The sequence below is a fragment of the Pongo abelii genome, chromosome 21, assembly GCF_028885655.2.
Source record: "Pongo abelii isolate AG06213 chromosome 21, NHGRI_mPonAbe1-v2.0_pri, whole genome shotgun sequence".
Taxonomy (NCBI): domain Eukaryota; kingdom Metazoa; phylum Chordata; class Mammalia; order Primates; family Hominidae; genus Pongo; species Pongo abelii.
The window spans coordinates 42,807,033-42,833,241 of record NC_072006.2 but is presented as its reverse complement, the minus strand read 5'-3'; the positions used below and the strand labels follow the sequence as shown (position 1 = coordinate 42,833,241).

At 49.5% G+C, this 26,209-nt stretch overlaps 1 protein-coding gene and 1 long non-coding RNA gene across 2 annotated transcripts in view; one reads left to right on the top strand and one right to left on the bottom strand.

Annotated features, from left to right (window-relative positions):
- The first annotated feature begins 826 nt into the window (after positions 1–826).
- LOC129052288 (uncharacterized) lies at positions 827–2,921 on the top strand. Its single transcript, XR_008517262.2, has 3 exons — positions 827–1,814; positions 2,343–2,626; positions 2,742–2,921. It is a non-coding gene; the product is annotated as an uncharacterized LOC129052288 (long non-coding RNA).
- Positions 2,922–9,468: 6,547 nt separating this feature from the next.
- Positions 9,469–26,209, bottom strand: part of ARHGAP40 (Rho GTPase activating protein 40) — a 51,142-nt gene continuing 34,401 nt past the window's right edge. The window contains exons 7-15 of the mRNA XM_054541786.1: positions 23,742–23,833; positions 23,051–23,128; positions 22,504–22,663; positions 18,425–18,507; positions 16,258–16,464; positions 13,978–14,118; positions 13,024–13,193; positions 11,461–11,516; positions 9,469–10,347 (exon numbers count right to left, since the gene is read on the bottom strand). Coding sequence (XP_054397761.1) covers positions 10,256–10,347; positions 11,461–11,516; positions 13,024–13,193; positions 13,978–14,118; positions 16,258–16,464; positions 18,425–18,507; positions 22,504–22,663; positions 23,051–23,128; positions 23,742–23,833 — 1,079 coding nt within the window. The 3' untranslated portion in view covers positions 9,469–10,255. The remainder of the gene's footprint in view (positions 10,348–11,460; positions 11,517–13,023; positions 13,194–13,977; positions 14,119–16,257; positions 16,465–18,424; positions 18,508–22,503; positions 22,664–23,050; positions 23,129–23,741; positions 23,834–26,209) is intronic.

The following is a 26,209-nucleotide window of genomic DNA, read 5'->3' as shown; positions in this document are numbered from 1 at the left end:
CTGGCTGATTTTTAAATTTCTTGTAGAGGTGGGGTCTCCCTCTGTTGCCCAGGGTGGTCTCAAACTCCTGGCCTCAAGCCATCCTTCCATCTCAGCTTCCCAAAGTGCTGGGATTACTGGGTTGAGTCACGACACCCAACCAGGGTGCAGGGTTCTGTGAAAGGAAAAGGCAGACAGAATTTGGGGTATTTTTTTTCTTTCCAATAGAGAAGAAAAATCTCACTGAAAGAGGAAAGTGGGGTCTTGGCTAATCATAATCTCTTTGCATTTCCCCATCCCCAACCCTGGTTTAACATCAGCTGCCGCCCCCACTCGCCTTCATCCCAAGTGCTTTGTGCCCCCACCCCCATGACTCATACTCCTCAGATCCATCAGGGCCCAATTGTTCTCCAGGCCTCCGGTCCAAAGCTCTTGATGGATTTAGTAATTGGGGTAATTACGGTAATTTTACCTTAAAGACAGGCAGCTGCAGATTTTCTATTGGGGAGCCCCCTCCCTGGGCCTCCTGCCAGCCAGTGTACACGAACAATGACAAGTGGCTCCCACTCCCCTGCCCCAGAATGCAAAGTGGTTGGGGATGGGGGTGGGGAGTTCTCAATAGAAGGCATCTCCCACCCTCTCAGCAGCCCTGGGAGGAAGGCAGGGGACAGCAGCATGGGTTTGCCAGGAATCATTTTCCTTTCTACCACCCCAGCCTTGGAAAAACCAAGAAAAGGGGACGACCCCCTCCCCCAGCCCACCATCATTCCCTACAAGTCTGTGGATGAAGTCCCTTATGGATCCCTAAAAGCTTCAATTCCACATATCCTGTCATCTCCAGGTGTGAGGAGCAGGCAGGAATGATGGGTCCTTGGAGGTGGTGGCCCACACCTGCCCACAGCCAAGTACCAGGCAGCATCGTCCACCGTCCCTGGAGCAAGAGCCTGGGCTGCCCTGCCCCCAGCAGCAGACTATCACCCCTGTCCCAGTGCTCTCAGATGCCAAAGAGCCAAGAGCTAAGGAGGACTTGGGAGGTGGAGGACTTGGGAGGTGCGAGAAGCTTTCTAAGCTGAAATCAGCTTAGAAAGCTTCTCAGAGAGGAGCAACTTGAATTAGGCCTTGAAGAATGTATGAGTCTCCTTTGCCGTGCCTGGGGCAGTGAGTCCCAAGCCTGTCTCTGGAACAGATTAGCAGCACAGTCTCCTAAAGGAGGATTTGGGGGCTGCATTTGGGGGAGCTGAGGGTAAACCTAGGGCGGTCTCAGAATTCCCAGGCAGGGTGGCTTGATAGATTTAAATGTTTCCTGTCTTCCTAAATCTCTCAGGATCCATTTGCAGCCCCTGCCCACTCTGCCCCCTGCCCGCTTGCCTTCTCTCAATTCCAGCCACACCAGCTATGCAGAGTCCATCTCAGGGCCTAACATGCTGTTCCTTCTGCCTAGGATGCTCCCTTCCACCTCTCATCCACTCACCTTTCAAGCCTCAGCTTGATATCACTGCCCCAGAAACCTCCTGGGAAACCCCAGACCCAGTCCAGCCACCACCCCCCAACCCTATGTGTTTGTGGCTTCCTGTCCTTCTTCATCTCATTTACCGTATTGTGACTATAGAAAAATGTGTGTGATGACTGATTTCTTTTTCCACCCAAGTGCAAACTCCAAAAGGAAGGTCTGTGTGGTGTTGAGTCAATGTTCCACTCCCAGTGCCTAACTCTCAATGGACGTTTTTGTTGATTGCATATTGAAACTTTTCAACAGGCAGAAACTGGAGTGGTGGGAATGCGTTCTAAGAAAAGGGGCCAATGTATGCAGAGGCTCTGATGCAGGAGCAGACAGAGTAAGTTCAAAGGACATTGGGGCCAAAAAGGGAGGGGAGGGGCAACAAGGAGACAGGCAGAATAGCTGGGAGGGGCTCTCTCTGCTTCATGGGAGTTAGGGCTGGGCTTTTGGGTGGCCCCTGCTAGTGATGGGGAACCTTGGTGAGTGTGAATCCCCTGCAAAGGTGTCTCCTGGAGACACTGTGCCTTGGAGCAAAGGGATGCTTGAGTTGGGGAGCTAGGGGCTGGGAGAAGGGCTGAGGAATCAAAGGTCAGATAAGGGACATGGTACCCTACATTAGCCCCATGGGTTTGTAGAAATTACTGAGAATGTAACTCTAGTTAATTGAATTTCCAAATAAGTGAAGTAATACTGTCGACCCAATCCAGATCTCTCAAGCTTGTGACTTCAGTGTGCTCCAACAAGTTCCGCGGATGGAGTCTTCCCTCCAACACACACAGGCTGGACGTTCAGGGGAATGACCACCCAAAGCAGCCTTGAGCAGTAACTGACCATAGTGGGGGCTTTTTTTTTCTTTTTTTGACAGGATCTCGCTCTGTCACCCAGGCTGGAGTACAGTGACGTGATCATGGCTCACTGCAACCACTGCAACCTTGACCTCCTGGACTCAAGTGATCCTCCCACCTCAGCCTCCTGAGTAACAGGGACCACAGGCATGTACCACCACATCCAGCTAAACATTAAATGTTTTAATGTTTTAAATGTTTTTAAACTGTAGAGACGGGGTCTTCTACGTTGCCCTGGCTGGTCTTGAACTCCTGGACTCATGCGATCCTCTTGCCTCGGTCTCCCAAAGTGCTAGGATTACAGGTGTGAGCCACTGTTCCCAGCCCAGAGCGGGCTTTTCAATACTCCTGCTTCCTTGCTTCCCAGGGGTAACCAACCCTGAGAAGTTTCTCCATGGTCTCCCTGGGTTCCCCAGTAGGACTGAGCTCCAGTCACCCACACAGCAACTGGTGCGATGCGGTAGCTGGTGTGACACCGTAGCTGGTGTGATGCAGTAGCTGGTGTGATGACGTGCTGCTTATTGGTGCCTTCCCTTCCCTGTCTCATGTCCCCACTCCCCTGCTGCTGTTTCCTTCGCCTCCCACATAAATGACTTTCACTGGAGTCCTTGTCTCACTGCCTGCTTCTGGGGACCCACACGGAGACGCTGCCAAGCCAGGGGATGCCCGCAGGGCACTCTAGGGACTTCCTAATGGAACATCCAAGGCCTGGGCTCTACTCCTACCTTGGCCACTACAGGCAGAGCACCCCTCTGTGGGGTCCACATGTGCCAATTGGCCTCACTGTGGTCTTTGTGGCACTAGGCCTTTGCGACACTAGGCCAGACTGGTGCTCCCTGTGTCCTGGGGCTACCTGCAGTTGTTGGGGACAGGCCACTTCGGGCCACCAGGAGGCATGACCAGTGTGACATGGGAGAATCACTGAATGGCCAGGGAGGGCTCAGCCCTGTCCTCCAGCACGGGGGAAGTGGAGGGCATTCGTAGTTGCGGAATTTGTCAATTTGTCCTGCTTCTCACCTCCCTCCTTGGGAGTCCCATTTCTCCACCTTGCCCACCTCCCACAGGGGCCAATGAATGGCCCGGATCCTCCTAGGATTGGACCCCAAAGGCCCCGCCCACACATCTGGCCTGCCAATCACTGCCTCCGTTGAAGATGGGTACAAAGGGAGGGGTCTGGGTGGAAACAGAGAGAGAGAGAGAGGAGAGAGAGGAGAGAGAGAGAGAGAAAGAAAGAAAAGAAAAAGGAAAGAAAGAGAAAAAGAAAGAAAGAAGGAAAGAAAGAAAGAAAGAAAACAAAGAAAGAAAGAAAAAGAAAGAAAGAAAGAAAGAAAAAAAGAAAGAAAGAAAGAAAGACTAAAGAGAGCTCCTGGGGAACCTGATTCAGCTCCTGGGGAACCTGATTCATCCCTTAGCCCAGGCTGTCCCGACAGTCCCTCTGACCTGCACACAACGAAAGCATCGACAAGGGCTTTGGCCAAGATCTTTCTGTTCCTTTTATCTGCAGAACTCCTCTCCCAGCTCATCCCGTGGCTGGCCCCTTCTCATCATTTTGGTGTCAGTTCAAGGGTCGCCTCCTCAGAGAGGTCACATCTGCCCCACTCCAGCACCCATGGCTCCTGTCCATGCTGATGGCTTTCTATTGCCAGAACCTGGGACTCTCTGCCTAGGGTCTTCCTCTGGCAGAGGAGGGTGCTAAGCCTGCCTGGGGGACCAGGTAGAAATGCCAGGGGCAAACGCCCTGGGAGTAGCCCTCCATCAGTAAGTGGTGGGGGTTGGTGGTTATCACTCTCTCTTCTTTACTCCTCGGTTGGCACGTGTCAGCGGCATATTCTACACGGCTTCCCGGGAACTCCTGCAGCGTGGAGTCCCAGTTGGCCGAAGCCGTAACCTGCTCTTTAGCACACCTTCACTGGCTTCTCCCCTCCCCACCTCACTTCCCCATTCCTCCACTGCGTCTTTCTGGGATCACCTCCCAAATAAGCACCTGGCCCTCTGGTTCCTGGTTCAGGTTCTGATTCTGAGGGCACTCAATCTAAGACCCTTCCCTAGCCTCTCAAAGCAAAGATTTGCCCACATTCCCCACGTCCTCTCTCCTTTCTGTTTTACTTTTCTCAGCAGAATTGTATTACAATATAAAATCTTTTCATTTCTAGGTTAGTATATCTCTCGCTCACTAGTCTGTGAGCTCCACAAGGGCTGGGACCTTCCTTGATTTGCTCATCACTGTGGCCCCAGCCTAGCCCAGTGCCAGGCACACAGTAGGTGCTTGATATAATTGTTGCGTGACTGTAGGTTTCCTCATTTCATCCTCATCATCCTCTTTGGTGATGTAGAAAGAGCAAACTGAATCTCTAGGAGTGTAGAGATTCAATTTGCAAATTACCTGCAAATTTTGGTGTGGGCAAATTACCTGCAGCCCCATAGCAATAAATGCAGCCTCTCCCAGGAAAGCACACACCTGAGGGCCAGGTGAGAGTCCGCCTCTGCTGAGGCTCATTTCCACCCTTTGTCCAAGGAAACTCTCCTGGTTGAAGACATCTTTACAAATTCCATCCTCCTTCCTCTCAGAAGATGGAGGCAGCCAGGAGCTTGCATTAGCTTGCTAAGACTCCTATAACAAACACCACAGGGTGGCTTAAACAACAGAAGTCTATTTTCTCACAGTTCTGAGGTAGGAAACCCAAGATCAAGGTGCCAGAAAATGTGGGTTTTGGTGAGGCTTCTCCTGGCTCGCAGACAGTTGCTGCCTCACTGTGTCCTCGCACCGCCGTCCTCTGTGCTCTCATGGGGAGAGAGAGGGAGCTCTGGTGTCTCTTCCTCTTCTTGTGAAGACACCAGCCCTATTGGATGAGGGTGCTACCCTTAGGACCTCATTTTACCTTCATTACTTCTTTAAAGGCCTTATCACCAAACACAGTCACCTTGAGAATTAGGGATTCAACATATGAATTTTGGGAGGACACAATTCCATTCACAACAGAGCTCCTTAAGAGAAACATGATGCCAGCCCACGCTGGCCCAGACTGCAAAGAGCCCGGAGGAGCTGGGCACCCACTGTGAGCTATGCTAATATAGCTAACCCGGCAGTGGAGCTGGTGCAGGATCATCAATCATGACGATGCCACAGAGTAGAAAAAGATGAGCCCTCAGATAGCACCGAAGATGAATGGAGAAACTGACATGTGATTAAACTGGGATCCTCTGCTGGTGGCTGACAGCCCACTCTGAGTGCAAAGTTAGTACAGCAGGGCTTGGGCTCTCAGCACTCACAGAGGCACCTGCCTCACCTCCTGCCAAGGGTAAAGGATTTTCCCTTCAACCACGCTGCATCCTGTCATCCCGACCCTGGGAATGAGTGAATGAGGTGTGCCAGGGGACCAGCACAGGTGCTGGGAAGCACAGGAGGATAATACCATTAGTCACTATTTTAGGCTGTTTGGCCTTTGTTAATAATTAATAATAATAATGAGAGCACTGGCTGAGCACTTGCTATAAGTACTTCAGATGCATTTTCTCATTTTCGTATATGAACCTAGGGAAGTGAGAGTTAAATAAGGTGATGAGGGCAACAGCTTCCAGAGCAAAAAAGGGACAGAGAGGGATTCATCCATTCATTCATTCATTCATTCATTCATTTATCCAGCCAATTTTTATTGAACACCTACTAGTACCATTATATCCACATCATATCCACCATATCCATAGAAGTGAGAAAAGCCCACATAGTCTCTGCCTTCATGGGGCTACATCCTAGTCAGGGAGACAAACAATAAAAAACTGACTCAGTAAGATAATTTAGGGTAGTAATAAATGCTAGGAAGAAAATTAATTAAGATGATTCCAGAGAGAGTGACGGAAGAAGCAACTTCAGATAGGGTGGTCAGAGACGGCCTCTGAAAGGAAGGGACATCTGAGCTGAGATCCTAAGGTGAAAGGAGCTGGCCATGGAAGTAGCTGGGGGAAGAGTGTTGTGGACAGAGAGAACAGCAGGTGCAAAAGCCCAAAGCAGGAATGAACTTGGGATGTCTGAGGAGCTGGAAGGAGGCTCATGTGACTGGGTCTGCAAAGTAAGGTGGGGGGGAGTATGAGTGAAGTGGTGTCACAGACATAGGGCTTCATAGGCCAGGGTAAAGAGTTGGGATATTTGTTTAATGGGATCCCTCTGGAAGGTTTTCAGCAGGAGGGCTTTCAGTAAGATTGAATTTATATTTTTAAAGGCCCACAGTGGCTGCTGTATATGAATAGAGAGGAAAGCAAGAAGGGAGAGCAGTTAAGAGGCATGGAGGCCATCAAGGCCTTGCACCATCTGGTGTCAAGATGTAAACTCTTAACTATTTTAGACTATCATCATTCTCATCAGTCACCACCACCACCACCATCATCACCACCACCACCACCACCACCACCACCACCATTATCATCACCAGCACCACCAACACCACCATCATAATCATCATCACCATCATCACCACCACCACCACCACCATCATTATCATCACCAGCACCACCACACTACCATCACAATCATTATAATTACCATCATCAACACCACAACTAACATCATCATCATTTCCAACACCACCACCACCATCATCACCACTACCATCACCATCATCAACGCCACCACCACCACCATCATGATCACTATTATCCAAGGCATCGAGATGATAGTGGTTTGGATTAGGATGGTAGTAGGAACAAAAGAGTGAAGTGGATGGATTGGAGTATATTTTGGAGGGAGGTCCAAAAGGCTTGTAGGTAGACCATGGGAGGTAGAGAGGACATTGGCGAACAGAAGCAGCAACTCTGGCTGAATCCCTTGGTATCTCCCCAACTTGAATAATTTGTCCAATTTTCCTACTACTGTTCTTGACTCTTCTTGCTGTCACCTATCAGGCACTTGATCTTGCTTCAGGAAATCATGGTATGACTGAAAAAGCCCTGGATTTGGAATCAGGCATCCAAGTTTCTCACCCTATGTGTGTCTTTGAATCCATGGTTTAACTTGTCTGAAACTCAGTTTCTTCATCTGTAAAGTGGAACTATGGTAACACTTACCTCATAGGATTGTGGGGCTAGTGCTGGGCTAAATTCATGCTTCATTACATCTTGGTTCTTCAGATGGGGCTGCTAGGGAAACTGAGGCCGCTCAGAGGTCCTTAACCAGCTACAAGCTTCAAATGCTCTATTGAGGAATTCCAGGACAAATGTCAATCCCTCCTTACTAGGTCTCCTTGGTTTAAGAGAAATACCTTATCTCATTCTGAGATTATTTGTATTGTGGGATGAGGGGGGAAGAAGGGACATTGAGGAAGTGACCATTACCAAAACACTTTTAAATATGGGTATTTATGGCAAAACAGTTCATATTTATGATCTAAAATAGTAGAGCTTGCATCTTGACACCAGACTAACCTGTCACTTATCAGCCATGCAGACAAGTAATGTTAACTTTTTGAGCCTTGGTTTTTCCTCTCCTATAAAAAGGGAATAATAATGTGTCACATAGGGTTGTTGTGAGAATCAAAGGAATTAATATCTGTAGAATGCCTGGTGCATAGTAACTGCTTAGTGACAGCTGCCATCATCACCATCATTGCCCCAACTAAGACACTGGATTATTGTGAGGATTAAACTTGTCAAGCTCTTGGCATCATCACCATCATCAGCAGCAATAGCAGTAGCATCACCGTCATCATCACCATCAGCATCATCGTTATTATCACCATGATCGCCATCACCATCATTACCATTATTACCCTCACCATCATCATCATTACCATCAGCATCATCACCATTATCACCATCATCACCATCAGCAGCATCACCATCGTCATAACCATCAAAACCATCAGCAGGATCACCAGCAGCAGCAGCAGCATCACCATCATAATCACCACCATCATCACCATCAGCAGCAACACCATCACCACCATCAGCAGCATCACCATCATCATCACCACCATCACTATCGGCAGCATCACCATCACCACCATTAGTGGCATCACCATCATCATCACCACCGTTACCATCAGCAGCATCACCATCATTATCCCCACCATCATCACCATCAGCAGCATCACCATCATCACCATCAGCAGCATCACCATCACCACCATCAGCAGCATCACCATCATCATCATGATTACCATCACCACCACCACCACAGCAGCATCAGCATTGGCATCACCATGATCACCATCATCATCAGCATCAGTATCTCACCATCATTGCCTCACAGGGTGAAGCAGGTGCTGTTGGATGCCCACCCATATCCCTTCAGCACTTGCCATCTGTGTATAGTGGCCAATGTCTAGTTGCCAGTATCTGTATCTCTTCTTGAGGGCTTTCTCTGAGTATTGGAGCACACTGTGCCTGCACTCTGGCAGGCGGAAGTACCAGGAAACAAATACCTATACTCCTCAGGAGCAGCCCTCAACCAATGACTCACAGGAGTTGAATAAACACACTGGCTCCCTTGCCCCTTGGGTAGGGTGACTCTGAAGGACATCTTCCATACTGTTTCTCAGAGTTCTCCAGTGGAATTAAGCTCGAGATGCCCCCAGTGGTAGCTTGCTTGTGATCGTGCACCCTTTTATAGACTGCCTCCCCCTCTTTCTCTCATATCCCCACTCTCTTGCATTTCTTAGGACCACTATTTGCACTTGAATCTTTGCCTCACATTTTGCTTCTGGAGGAACCCAAACCGAAGACACTGGATTATTGTGAAGATTAAATGTGTGAACCTCTTGGCACATATTAAATGCTCAGTAAACTCATTGTTAAGTGAACAAATAAGCAAAGCCTCACCTGGCCTGAGGATACAGACCCAGGGCAGAGGAGAAGAGGAAGGGTGAGACCCGGGACTGTAGGAGATGAGAGGATTCCCAGAGAGGCTGTCCCTGCAATGCCCCCACCCTTCAGCAATGGGTGTCATTACTCCATGCCTCCCCATTATGAGTTCTCTTCCTGCCCACCCCCCCCACCCCCGGTGGTTGTGGGTTCAAGGCGCGGCTGGACCACATGGGCCAGAGCCCTTTGAGCAGCTCAGCAAGATGCTCTTGTCACCAAGCTCCCATGTCAACTCGCTGGAAGGACAACACCTACCGAGCACTGGACTGGAGAGACAAACAGGCAAAGTAAACGTGACATTGAACTTGTTCTGCCTTTAATGTTTAAACAATTACATTTACATATTATATTACAAAATGACAAGATTGTACAAATCAACATGTAAAGCATGAGAGCTGTGAAGCGAAGTCTTCCTCTGTCCAGTTCTCCCGGGGCTGATCATGGCTACAATGTTGGCTTCCTGTCCCTGAGGCCCTAGCCCCTCATCCTGCAAGGATTCTGAGAGGGCAAGGGGCTTGTCCAAGGTCACAGAGCTCTCCTGGTTTTGTCTCTGGTGCTGCTGCTACTACATATTGTAGGGCCACTTTCAAAACAACTTTGCCTGGGGGGCACCTCTTGATAAAGGTGCTGCATTTTTAATTTTCCTCCAGTCTGGAAGCCATGGACAGAAGCCCATGGAGATCCAAGTGCTCCAAGTGGTGGTGTCATACAGCAAGCTTGGTGTAGGAAGCAACTCTCTGGAGGGCTGGGGGGTGGAGGGGAGTGAGGGCTTTGTGTGCGTGGTTAAAACATGAGAGCTGTGAAGCGAAGTTCTTCCTCTGTCCAGTTCTCCCAGGGCTGATCATGGCTACAGCGTTGGCCTCCCCTCCCTGAGGCCCTAGCTCCTCATCCCCTCTGAGTGGAGAGAGCACCAGCTCTGAGTCTATTTCTGAAGGGTCTGAGAGGCATTTCAGAGAAGGATGCCTTGGAAGAAAACTCAGGCCTTCCCCTGAAATAGCTTGGTTCTCATGCTGGGCACATGGACACAGAGCCAGGAGGGGAGAGGATGAGGCATCCAGGCTGCTCCTGAGACTCGCAGGGTTTAGGTGGGGCTCTGTTTAAGGATCCACTCGCCATGCGGGTTGGCACGGTACAGATCTAAGAGGTAGGCATCTAGGTCCAGGCGATGCTCATCTGTGGGAAGAAGGGGTGAAGGAGGTTGAGTGGGAGGCTGTGGGAGATGCTGTTCCCCTGCACAGGGCCCTTCATCAGGCGGTGCACTGTCCCCTGGCTGTGTGCGTCTTGACTGCTACAGCTCACAGCTACCTCTTTTGCTGGAGAATTGAGCTCCACTGAGGGAAGATGCCTTGCCAGAAAAGTGACACCCCCTTTCCCCGGGGGTGGGTCGATGACACCCCCTTTCCCCAGGGAGGGTCGATGACTGACGGACACAGACGTTTTCCACGGTCGATGACTGACGGACACAGATGTACCAAAGACCAGTGTCCTTGCCTCAAAATGCAACAACTCTGATGTGATTTGTACTCTAGAGCCCCCTAGTGGATCAGGCCAAGCTCCAGGATGCGAACACTCCTGGCCCCTGCCCCTTCCCTATCCTCCTTCACTCCGTCCCTTGGAACCTTTTCCTGAGGGGTACCCCCTCAATGCATCATGTACTACTGAAGCCATGTCTTAGCTTCTGCTTCTTGGCCAGTGGCCCTCAAAGTGTGGCCCCTCGACCAACAGCATCCGCAGCTCCTGGGAACTCATCAGAAACACACATTCTTAGGCCCGGCCATCTGTGTCTTAGCCCTCCAGGTGATCCTGAGGTTCTGGTAAAGTCTGAGGATCATTGCTCTAGAGAACGCAAAGGGAAACAGCTGCCTATCCTTGGTTCCCACAGAGCCAGGGACCTCCCAGAGCTGGATATGTGTTTGCAGAATTCCTTAAGGACTCCTTGGCCCCTAGGCCCGGGATGAGGTCCATCCCAGCTAGGGTGTCCCAGAGGCGTTGGTTTCACTGGTGCTACTGCAAACCTTCACACTAAACAAATCTTCTGTCCCTCTCTGCAAGCCTGAGGCAGCTCTAGGCAAAATCCAAATTCCAGGATAGGCTCCTAAGACTTGCACAGGCTAACCTTTAACCTTACAGCAGGACTCCACCTGGTTTCATTGAAGACAGAGACCTGAGGGGAGGGCTCATCTGCAGGCCTACTCTGGCCTCCCCGAGAAGGGCCCAGTGAGCCTTTGAGGTCGAAGAATTCCCAGGGACCCGGGCTCTGTTCCCGTTTCCCACAGTGGAACTTACTGATATTCCCTCCAACTTCATAGAGGAGGATGTTGGCTGACTCCATGGACCTGTGGCTGTAAAACAGAGAGAGAGAAAAAAAAACTACTGCCTTTTTCTTCTGGAAACAGCAAGACCAACAACTGTGCATGGCCCCCAGGCCTGGAAAGGGCAGTCCTCACTGATTTTTGGTCCCATGGGGGAGAAGCATAAGGATCCTCCTGAGAGAGCTGGAGCCAGTGACAGAGTCCAGCATCCAGGGGCTGGGGAGAGGTAGCTGGAGGGCACGTGGTGAGGCTCAGCCAAGGGTGCACCCCGCTGTGAGGACTCTTCCTTCCGGGCATCAGAATGGAGACTGCGAGGGCAAGGGAATGAGTGGTGACAGATGGGGACAGGAGCCTGCTGTGAGGGGAAGATTTTGAGTCCAGATGGATTATGGACATTGTATGATTACATGTGATAATTATGCTTATCATGTAAGAATCACAATTATTATATGATAATTATGGGTATCCTGAGTTCAATTCCATGGCTTCCTTTCTGCCATGTGGCCTCGGGCAAGTCCCTTCTCTTTTCTGAGTCTTAGTGCTCCCATCTGTTCAAGGAGGAGCTGGACCAGATACTTGCTGAAGATGACAGTCTGAGGGTCCCTTGTGCCAATGCCAACAAGGAAGCTCTTGAGGTCTCAGGCTGTTTCCTCTACCCTGGGAATGATGGCTGCACATCAGCCCCCAACCTTCTTCCAGATCCTTGGCCAGCCTCTGCTCCTTGCTGCAGGACCTTTACCGTGCAGTTTTCTGTGCCTGGAAGCCTCACCTCACTCCCAGATGCCACCAGCTTCCTTGTCTTCCAGACACATTGTTCCCTGCATTTCTTATGAAACGTAATACAGTTTGTAACTTGATCTTTGATTCGTGACTATTTGCTTTATGTCCAGCTCTTCCTTAGGGCTGTGAGCTCTTAAGAGCAGGGCCTCTGTCTGTTCTTTTCATGTCTAGTCAATAATTCTCTTAATACATGGTGGGCCAGGTGCGGTGGCTCACGCCTGTAATCCCAGCACTTTGGGAGGCTGAGGTGGGCAGATCACTTGAGGTCAGGAGTTTGACACCAGCCTGGCTAACATGGTAAAACCCTGTCTCTACTAAAAATACAAAAAAATTAGCCAGGCATGGTGGCAGGCACATGTAATCCCAGCTACTTGGGAGACTGAGGCAGGAAAATCGCTTGAACCTGGGAGGAGGAGGTTGCAGTGAGCCAAGATCGAGCCACTGCACTCCAGCTTGGGCGACAGAGCTAGATTCCGTCTCCAAACAACAAACAAACAAACAAACAAACAGAAAAACATGGTGCCTGCCGGTAGGCATTCATTAAATACCTATTAAAATGAATGAGTGAGTGGTGGTCATCATGATTATTACTTGGAGCCAAGAAACTCTCTAAGGTTGGAGAACCCATCTGACCACCCCAGAAAGGGAAGGCCAGGTCAGGCCAACAGTATGTGTAATTCCCTGGTGGCCTTCAGTTCTGGGGTGCAGAGCCCTCCCTGCAGGGAAGAGGCTCCTGCCTCCAGGAGGTGCCCCTTACTGTAGAAGGAGGCTGTCCATGTCCTCACTGTCTTCTTGACCCTTGGAACCAGGGCTGAGGTGCTCTGTGAACTGCCTCAGGACGTGGGCCACTTTGGTGCTGGGGGTGAGAGGCACCTTCAAGGGGTCCTTGATAGGCCAGACCACCTGGATCTTTGCCACCTTGGGAGTCTGCAGAGAGACAGAGAGAAAGATCCATATATATAGGAGTCAGCTTGCCTGGAGTTCAAACATGGATGCATAAACACGCATACATGGCACTTACACAAATGCCCACGCTGAAAATCACAAGATGCACACACACACACACACACACACACGCACACCGGCCACTTGGGAACAGATCACAGACATACACATTCCGGATGTGTGTTTGTGTTTCTATGCCTGTGTTTGTGTTTTTATGCCTGTGTTGTGCACTTGTACACATAGCAGGAGTACATGCAACGCACCCACAAACACAGACATGTAGGTTTGTATAAAGACCCATCACCCACACATTGTGCACGGTGCAGCCTCAAGGCTCATCAATTTCTCTGATCGGGACTTTAATAAGGAACCGTGTTCAGGACCCCTCCCAGGAATACTCAGTAATTTTGGAAGGCTCTTCCCTTCTACTATCCCACTCCCAGCCCCAATCACCTCATACCCCGCAGAGCGACCCCCATTTTCCCAACCCTCGGCCAGGGGCTGCCTAAAAATGGGGCGGCGGTGATGGTTTCTAGGGGAAGTCTCCGAGTCACTCCATTTCCCCTCCCCAACCCCCTTCTAAGCCCTCGTTTCGCAGCCACGCCTCCTCTCTCCCCGTGACGGCGCCGCAGCGCCTCCTGGTGGCGTCACTGGGCCGTTGCTGGCAGCCCGGTAGCGGGGACCTGGAGGAAGGGAAGCACCGCGCCCCAGGTGCCCTCCTGTCGCCTCGGCCCTTCTCCACCTGTCTGGGGTCGGGGGCACTCACCGCCTCGAGGCCGTCCCCCGCCTTGTCCCTGTCTGCGTGCATCCTCCGCAGCCAAGTCTTGAGGCCTGCGTCGCAGAGCTGGGGGCGTCTGCTGCTGCTGTCGTTCAGTTTTCGCACCTGGGCGACTAGGAAAGAGGCGACCTGGCCAGAAAGGATCAAGTCTTGGCAGGGGGATAGGAATTCTGGGGGCGAGAGGCAGAGCCCCCTCCAGGGTCATCGTGGCCTCTTCCCTGGCCCAGCGTCCCACAGGGCTTGGAAATATGCATTTGTTGGACATGGGACGGAAGCACTGGTTTGGTGGAATGAGGAGGGGGCATTCAGCCCCTAAAGTGGATCTTGGAGTAGGGGACCCTGAGAGTGGAGCCCACCCTGAGGCTTAGTGGATAGTGGTCCCCTCGACAGAAGCTGGAGGGTACTGCACCTGCTGAGGGCACACTCAGGCAGGGGTGTCCCCAAAACACATCTGGAGCAGGCTCTGCTCTGAGAACCCCCAGACAGCCCACACTGGGGGATTCCTACAGAGACCTCCAGATCAACCCATCCCTATCTGTGGGATCCGAACCCAGCAGAGTCAGAGAACCCAGACTCCATGAACCCTGCTAATAACATGTTTCTGTCTCCCAGGGTCTGACGGAACTGGAGTCGATTCTGAACTCCCCTCTTTGCTATGTGTGTGCTGTCTAAAGGTGACACACATGGGGAAGGGTGAGGGTGATGGGGGTTCTCCCCTTTCACTTTTTCTGTCTATGTTTTCTGAAGCTTTTCTAACAAGAAAACATTCAGGAATTTCTTGAATTTTTAAAGCTTCCTCCAATAAAAAGAAGTATTACAATCCAATGTCTTTTAGTAGCAACATTATCTCAAAGGGCTGAGTGCAGAGAAGAAAGGAACTATGAGGATGTAAGGGATGTATGAGGGAGGAGTAGGGGACTTTTGACAGAGGAGTTGACTCTTGAACTAGGAGGTCTTGAAGAATGAGCAGAGGACACCAAGTTTCTGCCCTTAAAAAAAAAAAAAAAAAAGGGAAGGGAATTCCAGGCAGAGTAAACTGCATAAGCAAAAATTCAGAAGTTTGAAGTATTAGATGAGTTTGGAGTGCCAGCTGGCATTTGCTGTGTTTAGAACACAGAAGAGTGCCCAGGCAGGGTCGGAAAGAAAGTGGGAACAGTCAGAGAGGGCTTCACTTGCTGGTTTCTGGAATAGGAAATCTAACCTAATGACCATGGAAGAAGGGAGGGAAAGGGGGAAGGACTGTGGGTGGATGGATGGGTAGATAGTGGGATAGATGCATGGTTTGGTAGATGGGTGGATGGGTAGATAGTTGGATAGATGCATGGTTTAGTTGGATAGATGCATGGTTGGGTAGATGGGTGCGTGGATGGATGGGTGAATGAGTGGATGGATGGATTGGTAGATGAGTGGAGAGATGCATGATTGGTGGATGGGTGAGTGGATGATAGATTGGCAGATGGGTGGATGGGGGAGTTGGAGGAATTAATGGATGGATGGGTGGGTAAGTAGATGGGTGGGGGGGATAGGTGGGTGGGTGAGTGGGTGGGTGATGGGCAGTTGCATAAATGGATGGGTTGGTGGGTGAGTGGGTGGATGGATGGATGGGTAGGTGGGTGAGTGGGTGGGTGGATGGGAGACTGAATGGAAGGATGAATGAACAGATGGAGGGAAGAGGCTATGCATCTCTAGGTGAGAAAGCAGCCTGGTCAGCAGTGGTAGATGGTGCTACCTTGTGTTCACAGGAGTCTCAAGAGCTGGAGGGGTCTCAGTGCTAGGGGTACCATGCATGCTGACACCGCAGAGGGGCCTCTCTCCTGCTCTGGCTCCTCCCCTGGCCGTCACTTGTTACTCAGGGCAAAGCTCACGGTGGGGGCAGGGGGGCAGGGGTATCCCTGTTATCTGGTTCTGGGCTCTGTCTTAGGCAGACCCTGTGATCCTGGGCCTCAGGGATGGGGCTTTCTCAGCAGCATAAAAGCTTTGATGTGAAGGAATTATTTGCAGGAGTTAGGGGAACTCCTGCAATCTGGGGTAGACCAGATGGCAGCAGACTGACTGAGAGGCGTGGCATTGGAAACAGAAAGTGAAGATATTTCTTCTTGGTTACTAAGGCAGGAGGAGGAAGAAAACACAGGCCTGTGCAGAGGCCAACAAAGGTCCTGGAAGGGACACACTAGGGAACTGAAAGGACAATGCCCAGGCTCCTGGAGAGCAGGGGCGGCAGGGCAGCTACACCCAGAGGAGGGATACCCAGCGCCCAGCAGCACTCACCGTCCACAGCAGATCCTGGTAGTGCACCATTATCTGCACCACCTCAGCTGCCCCCTCTGCCAGCTGCTTCTCCTTGCCTTTGGGGAGCTTGGGGGACTGCCCTTGGTGCAGAAAGAGGTTAGGGGCCATCACGGTGGAAACATTCCACAGAGTCATCTTGTTGTGCTGTTCCCAGGCCACCACCTTCCTGAGGAATTCCAGCAGTGCCTAGGGGAGGGTGCAGAGCCTCCCTCAAATCTCAGCCCATCCCTGGCGCCTCCCCACCATCCCCAGGGCATTCTGACGCATGATAAGGGGGTGCTAGGAAGGAGCCAGGAGATGGGAGGGCAGCAAGAGGGGCTCCCATTCCAGCTGTGTCACCAGCCCACTCCATGACCTCTCTGTGTCTCCGTTTCCTGCTCTGCAGTGTGTCCAAAACTCTTTCCCTCCCCTGCTCCCTCAGAGACTAATAAGACAACTGGGTCAGACTTCAACTTCCAGGTAGAAAAGGGCCACAGGTCTGGAACATGGCTCATTTCCTGGTGAGGCCCAGGATAGCTCCTTCTTTCTGGAGTCTGGATCTACCCAAAATGCAAAGGAAAGAATAGAGAAGCAGAGACGCTGGGAGAAGCAGAGACGCTGGGAAGAGCAGCAGAAAGTGATAAGAGCTACCATTTACTATGTATTCTTTGTGTTCCTGGGCTTTTAGTTGGTACATCTTATTTAATCCTTACAGAAACTTTATAAGGTAGTTTTTGTTTTTTGTTTTGTTTTGTTTTGTTTTTGAGTCAGAGTCTCGCTCTGTCTCCCAGGCTGGAATGCAGTGGTGTGATCTTGGCTCAGCTCACTGCAACCTCTGCCTCCCAGGTTCAAGCGACCCGCCCACCTCAGCCTCCCAAGTAGCTGGGATTACAAGTGTGCACCACCACACCTAGCTAATTTTTTTATTTGTAGTAGAGACGGGGTTTCACCATGTTGGACAGGCTGATCTTGAACTCCTGACCTCAAGTGATCCTCCCATCTTGGTCTCCCAAAGTGCTGGGATTACAGGAATGAGCCACTGTGCCCGGCCAAGGTAGCTCTTATTATTGCATGTGTTTTATAGATAAGGAAACAAGCTTGGAGAATGTGCCAAGAGTCATATAGCCAATAAGGACAAAGGGATGGAGTGAAGAAGGGAGTGAAGAAGGGAGGGAGGGATGGATGGATGGATGGATGGATGGATGAATGGAGAAAGAAAAGATGAATAGATGGATGGATGGATGGATGGATGAATGGAGAAAGAAAAGATGAATAGATGGATGAATGAGAATAAATGGGTGGAGGAAGGAAGAATAAATGGAAGGGAGGTGGGAGGGAAGGAGGGAGGGAGGAAGAAAGGAAGGAAGGAAGGGAGGGAGGGAGGGAGAGAGGATAGGAAGAGAGGACACATATTGAGTACCCTGCAAAGCATCATCTTCTACCCCATGATTCCTCATAAGTTAGCTTTTATGATTTCCAAAACAATTAGACAAGATGCTATTAATGCTATTATCATCCTCAGTTTACTGAAAAGGAAGCAGAAACTCAAACAGGAAGACCCGGGGCCTCCTCATAGGCTGATCCTGGAGGCATACCTTGAGTCTGACTGAAGGACAGTCAAGAGGGTACAGGGAGCTGGGCCAAGGCCCAGCATCCACTCCCATACGACAAGGGGAATTTGCTAAGGGTTTGTTTCCCAAACTGGTTCTGCATGGAACACCAGTGCCGTGCAATGCTTTCCACAACAAAAGAGGTCCGTGATCAACTGAGTTTGGAGCGTGCTGCATACTTTAATCCCACTTGGAGATTCTCTCAAAGCCTCAGTATACCAAAGGCTTTGAGAAGTCCTGGGGAGAAGAGTATTCTTAATCTTGTTTCATGAACTCTGTGTTTACCCATCCATGCTTGGCCACAAGGTGCTAACACCTGTTAGCACCACGTGGAACTGACGCTCTGCAGTGCCCACTCTGGGACTATCCCCTTTCAGGACTTATCTACTTTCTTTAGGAAAAAGTCTCAAGAGAGGTCTGTGGGTCATCACTGAACTCTAGCACCTGGCAGAGTTGCTGAATGAATGAATGAATGAATGAGCACATTTGGAGCCATGGCTGTGGCTGTGGCTGTGGGCTGAGATGGCAGAGTGGTGGTGGTGCATGGTAACTCTTACCTTTAAGGCATTTCTGTTGGGTTCTGGGAGGATCAGGATGAGCAGGTGAAGAACCTGCAGGCGCTGCTTCAGGTTGGGGATGTCTGTGGGAAGGGAGGGACCTCAGTCTCCATGGGAGGCTCAGGGACTCCCTCCCTCAGTCTGGTCTCTTCTTGGGGAAATTCCAGAGCTGGAAAGCCAGGGGACAGCCAGGAATCCCTTTTTTCATAAGGTGTGGGACTATTTCCTTGTGTAATGTTGGCTCAGACAGAGCCCTGACCAGTGCTGGTGGAGAGGTTCACTCGCTATACTTTGTGTAACAAAACAAACACACGCATGTGTGTGCAGGCAAGCACATGACGCACAGACCTAGATATGCAGTCCAGGCTGCAGCCTAGGGTCAGAAATGCAATGAATCAGCAAATTACCCTTAGGAAGGGAGACATAGAGCTCAATGGGCCCAGATAGAAGGTTTTCATGAAACCCTCTGTGTTGTGAGGGTTGAAAAGGAAAAGCTGTCTCACACCTGGTGTCAGGATCTCCGGGGAGAGAAGGTAGGTAGGAGGAGGTAGTAGTTATAGATTCAAAGAAGGAGTTCATCAGAGCCAGACAAGACCCAGCAGCTGAGAGCTGGCTGGAACCTGGAGAAGAGCTGTGTAGGAGACAGAGGCTGAGCACCCCGGGCGCCAGGCCTGCGACCCCATATGACCTACCTACCTACGTTCCTTCCTTCCTCCTTCCCTCCCTCCTTCCCTTCTTTCGTTCTCTCACTTATCAACAAATATCTATCAAGTACCTGTCAGGTGCTGTGCTCAGTCTAGGAATCTTGGACACAATAGTGAAGGAGGAAAACAAAGTCACAGGCTCATGGAGCTTACATTTCAGAGAGGAGACACAATACACAAGCAAAGAATAAATCAGAGCATGATGGGCATCGTTGCGTCATTATAGAGGCTGGCAGGCAGCATGGTGTGTGGGGTCATGGAAGGCCCCTCTCAGGCACTGACAGCCAGCTGAAACTTGAATGGCAGAAAGCAGACAAATGAGGGCGGAGAGAGGTTCCATTCAGACACAGCAGCAAGTGCAGAGGCCCCGGGGAAGGAAAGAGGAGGGGGAACAGCTAAGCGGGAGAGCCTGGCCAGACAGTGGGGAAGGAGGGGCCCAGGAGGAAAGGGGGCCAGAAATAGGCAGGACCTGAGCCGGAGCAGGTGGGCCGAGTAAGAAGTGGAATCTAATTACAAGAGTGCTGCGGAGGGTGGGCAACAGCATAGGGAAGGAATCTGATTTATGTTTTGCAGTGAGGTTGAGGCCAAGCCTGATGGTTCATGCCTGTAACCTCATCAATTTGGGAGGCCGAAGTGGGAGGATCGCTTGAGGCCAGGAGTTTGACACTAGCCTAGGCAACATAGCAAGACCCCCGTCACTACAAAAAAATGTTAAACAAGTATGCCAGGCACGGTCTCATGTGCCTATATTCTTAGCTACTTGGGAGGCTGAGGCAGGAGAATCACTTGAACCCAAGAGTTCAAGGCTGCAGTGAGCTAGGATCATGCCACTGCACTCCAGCCTGGGTGACAGAGCAAGACCCCATGAAGAAGGAGGAGGAGGAGGAGGAGGAGGAGGAGGAGGAGGAGGAGGAGGAAGAAGAAGAAGAAGAAGGAGAAGAAGAAGAAGGAGAAGGAGAAGGAGAAGAAGGAGAAGGAGAAGAAGGAGAAGAAGGAGAAGGAGAAGAAGGAGAAGGAGAAGAAGAAGAAAGAGAAGAAGAAGAAGAAAAGAAGAAGAGGAGGAAGAGGAGGAAGAGGAAGAAAGAAGAAGAAAGAAGAAGAAAGGAGGAGGAGGAGGAGGAAGAAGAAGAAGAAGGAGAAGAAGAAGAAGGAGAAGAAGGAGAAGAAGAAGAAGGAGAAGAAGAAGAAGGAGAAGGAGAAGAAGGAGAAGGAGAAGAAGGAGAAGAAGGAGAAGAAGGAAAAGAAGGAGAAGGAGAAGAAGGAGAAGGAGAAGAAGGAAAAGGAGAAGAAGGAGAAGGAGAAGAAGGAGAAGGAGAAGAAGAAGAAGAAGAAGACACAGGAAGGGGAACATCACACTTCGGGGACTGTTGTGGGGTGGGGGGAGGGGGGAGGGATAGCATTGGGAGATATACCTAATGCTAGATGACGAGTTGGTGGGTGCAGCGCACCAGCATGGCACATGTATACATATGTAACTTACCTGCACGTTGCGCACATGTACCATAGAGCCTAAAGTATAATAATAATAATAATAATAATAAAAAGAAAAAAAAAGTCAGGAAACAACAGGTGCTGGAGAGGATGTGGAGAAATAGGAACATTTTTATGCTGTTGGTGGGACTGGAAACTAGTTCAACCATTGTGGAAGTTGACGTGGCAATTCCTCAGGGATCTAGAACCAGAAATACCATTTGACCCAGCCATCCCATTACTGGGTATATAACCAAAGGATTATAAATCATGCTGCTATAAACACACATGCACACGTATGTTTATTGCGGCACTATTCACAATAGCAAAGACTTGGAACCAACCTAAATGTCCAACAATGATAGACTGGATTAAGAAAATGTGGCACATATATACCATGGAATACTATGCAGCCATAAAAAATGATGAGTTCATGTCCTTTGTAGGGACATGGATGAAGCTGGAAACTATCATTCTCAGCAAACTATCGCAAGGACAAAAAACCAAACACCGTATGTTCTCACTCATAGGTGGGAATTGAACAATGAGAACACATGGACACAGGAAGGGGAACATCACACACCAGGGACTGTTGTGGGTTGGGGGGAGGGGGGAAGGATAGCATTAGGAGATATACCTAATGCTAAATGATGAGTTAATGGGTGCAGCACCAACATGACGAGCGTATACATATGTAACAAACCTGCATGTTGTGCACATGTACCCTAAAAAATAATAAAAAAAAAATCGTTTTTATCAAGGGAAAAAAAAAAGAAAAAAAAAGGAGAAGAAGGAGAAGGAGAAGGAGAAGGAGAAGGAGAAGGAGAAGGAGAAGGAGAAGGAGAAGGAGAAGAAGAAGAAGAAGAAGAAGAAGAAGAAGAAGAAGAAGAAGAAGAAGAAGAAGACGAAGAAGACGAAGAAGACGAAGAAGACGAAGAAGAAGAAGAAGAAGAAGAAGAAGAAGAAGAAGAGAAGAAGAGGAGGAGGAAGAGGAGGAAGAGGAAGAAAGAAGAAGAAAGGAGGAGGAGGAGGAGGAGAAGGAGAAGGAGGAGGAGAAGGAGGAGGAGGAGGAGGAGGAGAAGGAGAAGGAGGAGAAGAAGAAGGAGAAGGAGAAGGAGAAGAAGGAGAAGAAGAAGAAGAAGAAAGAAGAAAGAAGAAGAAAGAAGAAAGAAGAAAGAAAAAGAAGAAGAAGAAGAGGAAGAGGAAGAAGAAACAAAACACTGAGGTTGTGAGAATCAAAGGTCAGAGAGAACCTCTCAGGATCCCTGTCCCTAGCTTGGGGGTAGAAATCAGACTGCCTGAGCCTTGAAGCTTTTTGGAGAATTCAGAGAGACAGGGAGAACCTCATGGTTGTGAGTGAAATCTCAGGAGAGCTTCTGTATTTTTTTGAGAAAAATAGAAGTGACTATGTTTATTCATTGTGGATTGTGAAGAAGTCCAGACAGGAACATATATATGCAGACTATACATACAGCAAGGTCCATGCAACACATGCTGATCTGCAGATGTGCACACAGATGGACATGCACACACATGTGTGCCCACAGATACACAGGTAATGATGCTGATAAGCTCAACCCCATGGATGTCAAGATGTGAAGGAAACTAGTCCACTCATCCATGTGAGAACTAATAGGGACTGTAGTGTGCAAAACCTTAGCCTCCTCTCCTCACATGCCTGCACACATGCCATACAACACACGCAGGACACGCGTGCACATGCATATGCACACACATCGGGCTCACATGCTCACACTTGCTTCTTCCCCCATCAGTTGGACATTTCTGGAACAGACATTTCCAGGAACACGGAGTCCTGCCTTTGCATGGCTTCCCCTCTCCAACCAAGGCCAGTGACAACCAACTCTCCATCCCCGCACAGGCTAAGGGCTTGGGCACACTCACTAGGCACCACGGCGAAGGCCGGGAGGTACTCAGCTGTGAGCAAAGGTGTCGGCAGCTTCCGGATGAACCTTTTGAGCAAATCGGAGGCGTCATTGTGATGAACCTCATCCCAGCTAAAAAGGCCAGCATAGAAGTCTCTCTCCAGTTTCTGTTCCAGCCCCTACAGGAAGGTGGGGCATGAAAACACAGTTGGCCCAGGGCTCTGGTAGAAGTTGCTCTACCGCTTCTCTGGGGCTTGGTTTCCTCATCTGCAAAGTGGGGACAACAAGAGCACCTCCCTCGTGGGGTTGAAGTAAGGACGAAATGGTCTAATGTGCGTGTCACTGAGCACAGAGCTCTGCTCATTAAACGTTGGTGGTCTGACTCCAGGGCCCACACTCTCTGCCACCACGCTCATCATGCCACCTTCAGCCTCTCAAACCCTCGACCCACACAGAGACCAAAGACAGATCACTGGTGAACCAGGGACTGGATTCCTCCTGGCTTAACACACATGTGAGGATGGAGGAGATGCAGCCTCAGTGAAGCAGGGAAGCCAAACCATTACCTTGACCCTGGCCTGGGATCCGGGCACCCTGAGAATGCCTTCCGTGTCCAGTCCTCTCTTTTCCAAACAGGACAGCAGCTGTCAGAAAGAGAAACCAGCATTTAAACCAGGAACAGCTGAAAAGCAGGATTCAAAATGGTGTATTTGTCTCCCATGAAAATCAGAAAGAGGGGAGTACCAGGAGAAGGGTTTCCTTCAAAATAATATTAGTTTTTGTGACCTCTTCCATGAGCCAGGCATTCTGAGAGCTTCATATACATTTTTCTCATTTAATCATTGATAAGAGGAGGATACTGTTATCATCATCCCAATTTACAGATGTTGAAAGGGAGGCTAATGAAAGTTCAAAAATCCACCCGTGACTTTAAGATTCAGAAGTTAAAAAGAAAAGGAAAAAAAATCCACCCCAAGGATCACTTGAGTCCAGGAGTTCGAGACCAGCTTGGGCAACATAGTGAGACCCTGTCTCTACAAAAAAGTTAAGACAAAAATTTATAAAATAAAAACAACAACAACAACAACAAAAATCCACCCCAGGTCTCTGAGCTAGCAAGTGCCGAGCCAGAATTTGAACCCAGGTCTGCCTGATTCTAAAGTCCATCCTTTCACCCCTTTGCTAGATGTCTCCTGACAATGGTCCCCTGAGCCAGCCTCCAAAGGATTAAATAAACCCAAGCTGGGGGCAACTTACGGCTTGAAGGACCAGCGGGACCTGTGTGCTGGGGAAGACTTTGTGGTCAGCTTGTAGCAGGCTGTCAAGGGGCACACCGAAGAGGCGAGTTTCTGCAGGAAGTCAAAGAGCAGAGGCGCGTTACTTCCTGGAATGATCACTGGGCTCCGACCTGCAAGATCTCCTGGGCAACTAGAATCAGACCCCTTTTCCTGTGGAAGGACTGAGCTCTCTAGAGAATGGCTGGACCCAAACTGCTCCTCTTGAGCAGAACATTTGGCCTCAGCAGTAATGAAAACATTACTGCTGAGGAGATATGTCTCAGAGCAGAAAATCTCAGCTGGTTAAAGAAGTATTGAAAGGGCTGGGTGCGGTGGCTCAAGCCTGTAATCCCAGCACTTTGGGAGGCTGAGGCAGGCGGATCACCTGAGGTCAGGAGGTCGAGACTAGCCTGGCCAACATGGCGAAACCCTGTCTCTACTAAAAACACAAAAAAAATTAGCTGAGTGTGGTGGCGGGTGCCTGTAACCCCAGCTACTTTGGAGGCTGAGGCAGGAGAATCGCTTAACCCAGGAGGCGGAAGTTGCAGTGAGCCAAGATCGCACCACGGCACTCCAGCCTGGGTGACAAGAGTGAAGCTCCATCTCACAGAAAAAAAAAGTATTGAAAGGGAAGCACGCTGCTGCTCCAGAAGGCACCAGGTATAAAAATGTAACAGCAGTCCTGGGTAGAGCTCTGGCTCTGCAGGATGGGCCAGGTCCTAGAGAATGTATTCCCTGGGTCAATCTTAACCACCCTGGCTTGAGGTCTTCTCAGGCAAACTCCTCCTTCCACATTTTCTCCACACCTTCCTTCTTTCTCCCTTCCCCAGCCTACCCCACCTCTGCTAGACTCCTCCCCCTGGTCTTTTTTATTCACCATCCTCTTGTCTTTAAAGAAACAAACCAAAAAAACCAAACCAAAACAAACCAAAAAATCACAATGCATAATGTTGACAATGATGCAGTGAGATGAATACTTTCATACACTGCTGAAGGGCAACATTATCTCAGGAACTTAACTCATAAGTATAATCTAAAGTAATCTAAGATGCATTCAAAAGTATATATACAGCAGTAGTGATTGTGTTTTATAATAGGAAAGACATGGGCCTCAAAAATGTCCACTAATAGGGAAATGGTTAAATATATTAGAATACACCCACAAGGAGGAAAATAGTGCAGTGATTAAAAATCATGTTTTCACCAGGCAAGGTGACTCATGCCTGTAACCCCGGCACTTTGGGAGGCTGAGGTGGGAAGATCATTTGAGCCCAGGAGTTCAAGACCAGTCTGGGCAACATAAAAATACTGCATCTCTACAAAAAATACAAAAATTAGCAGAGCATGGTGGCACACACCTGCAGTCCAAGCTACTCAGGCAGCTGAAGTGAGAAGGTCACCTGAGCCCGGGGAGGTTGAGGCTGCAGTGAGCTATGATCATGCCACTGCACTCCAGCCTGGGCAAGAGAGACTCTGTCTCAAAAAAAATAAGGAAATAAATAAAAATCATGTTTTCAAGGAATATTTAATAGTTGTGGTAAATGTCACTATTGTTCTAAATTCATTACCCCTCTTTGTATCCACACCCTCTCCCATGTGAATTTGCAAATCTTCCCATTAGGGAAGCACAGCATACTTCCTCACCCCTTGCTAGGCCATGTGACTAGTTTGGAGCAATGGCATGGTAACCTACAAGATGCAAGCAGAGGCTTAAAATGCATTGTGTGGTACAGTTTACCCTCTGAGCTTCTGCTGTCACCATAAGAACATCCTCCAGACGGCCAGCTGGTCCCAGGAGGACGAGAGACCTGTGAGCAGACCTACACTCAGCCAACAACTTGGAGCCAAGCCTAGATCAGCCAAGCTATGCCCAGTTTACCCACAAACATGTAAGCAAGAGTAAAGAATTCTTAAGTCATGAGTTTGGGGGTTGTTTGTTATGTAGCATTATCATGACAACCACTAAATGATACAGTAACTGGAAAATGTCCATAATTCTATTATATGTAATATTCTATAATATAGATCTATAACTATAAAATATTCTGTTATATATAATGGAATTATGAAACAGGGTCTCATAGTTCTATATATATAGAATGAGACAGAGTCTGTCTCTGTCACCCAGGCTGGAGTACAGTGGCATGATCAAGGCTCACTGCAGCCTTCACCTCCTGGGCTCAAGTGATCCTCCCTCTTCAGCCTCCCAAGTAGGTGGGACTACAGGTGTGCACCACCACGCCTGGCTACTTTTTTATTTTTTGTAGAGACAGGGTCTCACTATGTCACCCATGCTGGTCTCAAACTCCTAGGCTCAAGTGAGCCTCCCACCTCGGCCTCCCAAATTGTTGGCATGACAGGTGTAAGCCACTGCTCCCAAACCATAATTATATAATATTAGGTGAAAAAAGGATACACACATATACACACAAAGGAAGATAATGCACT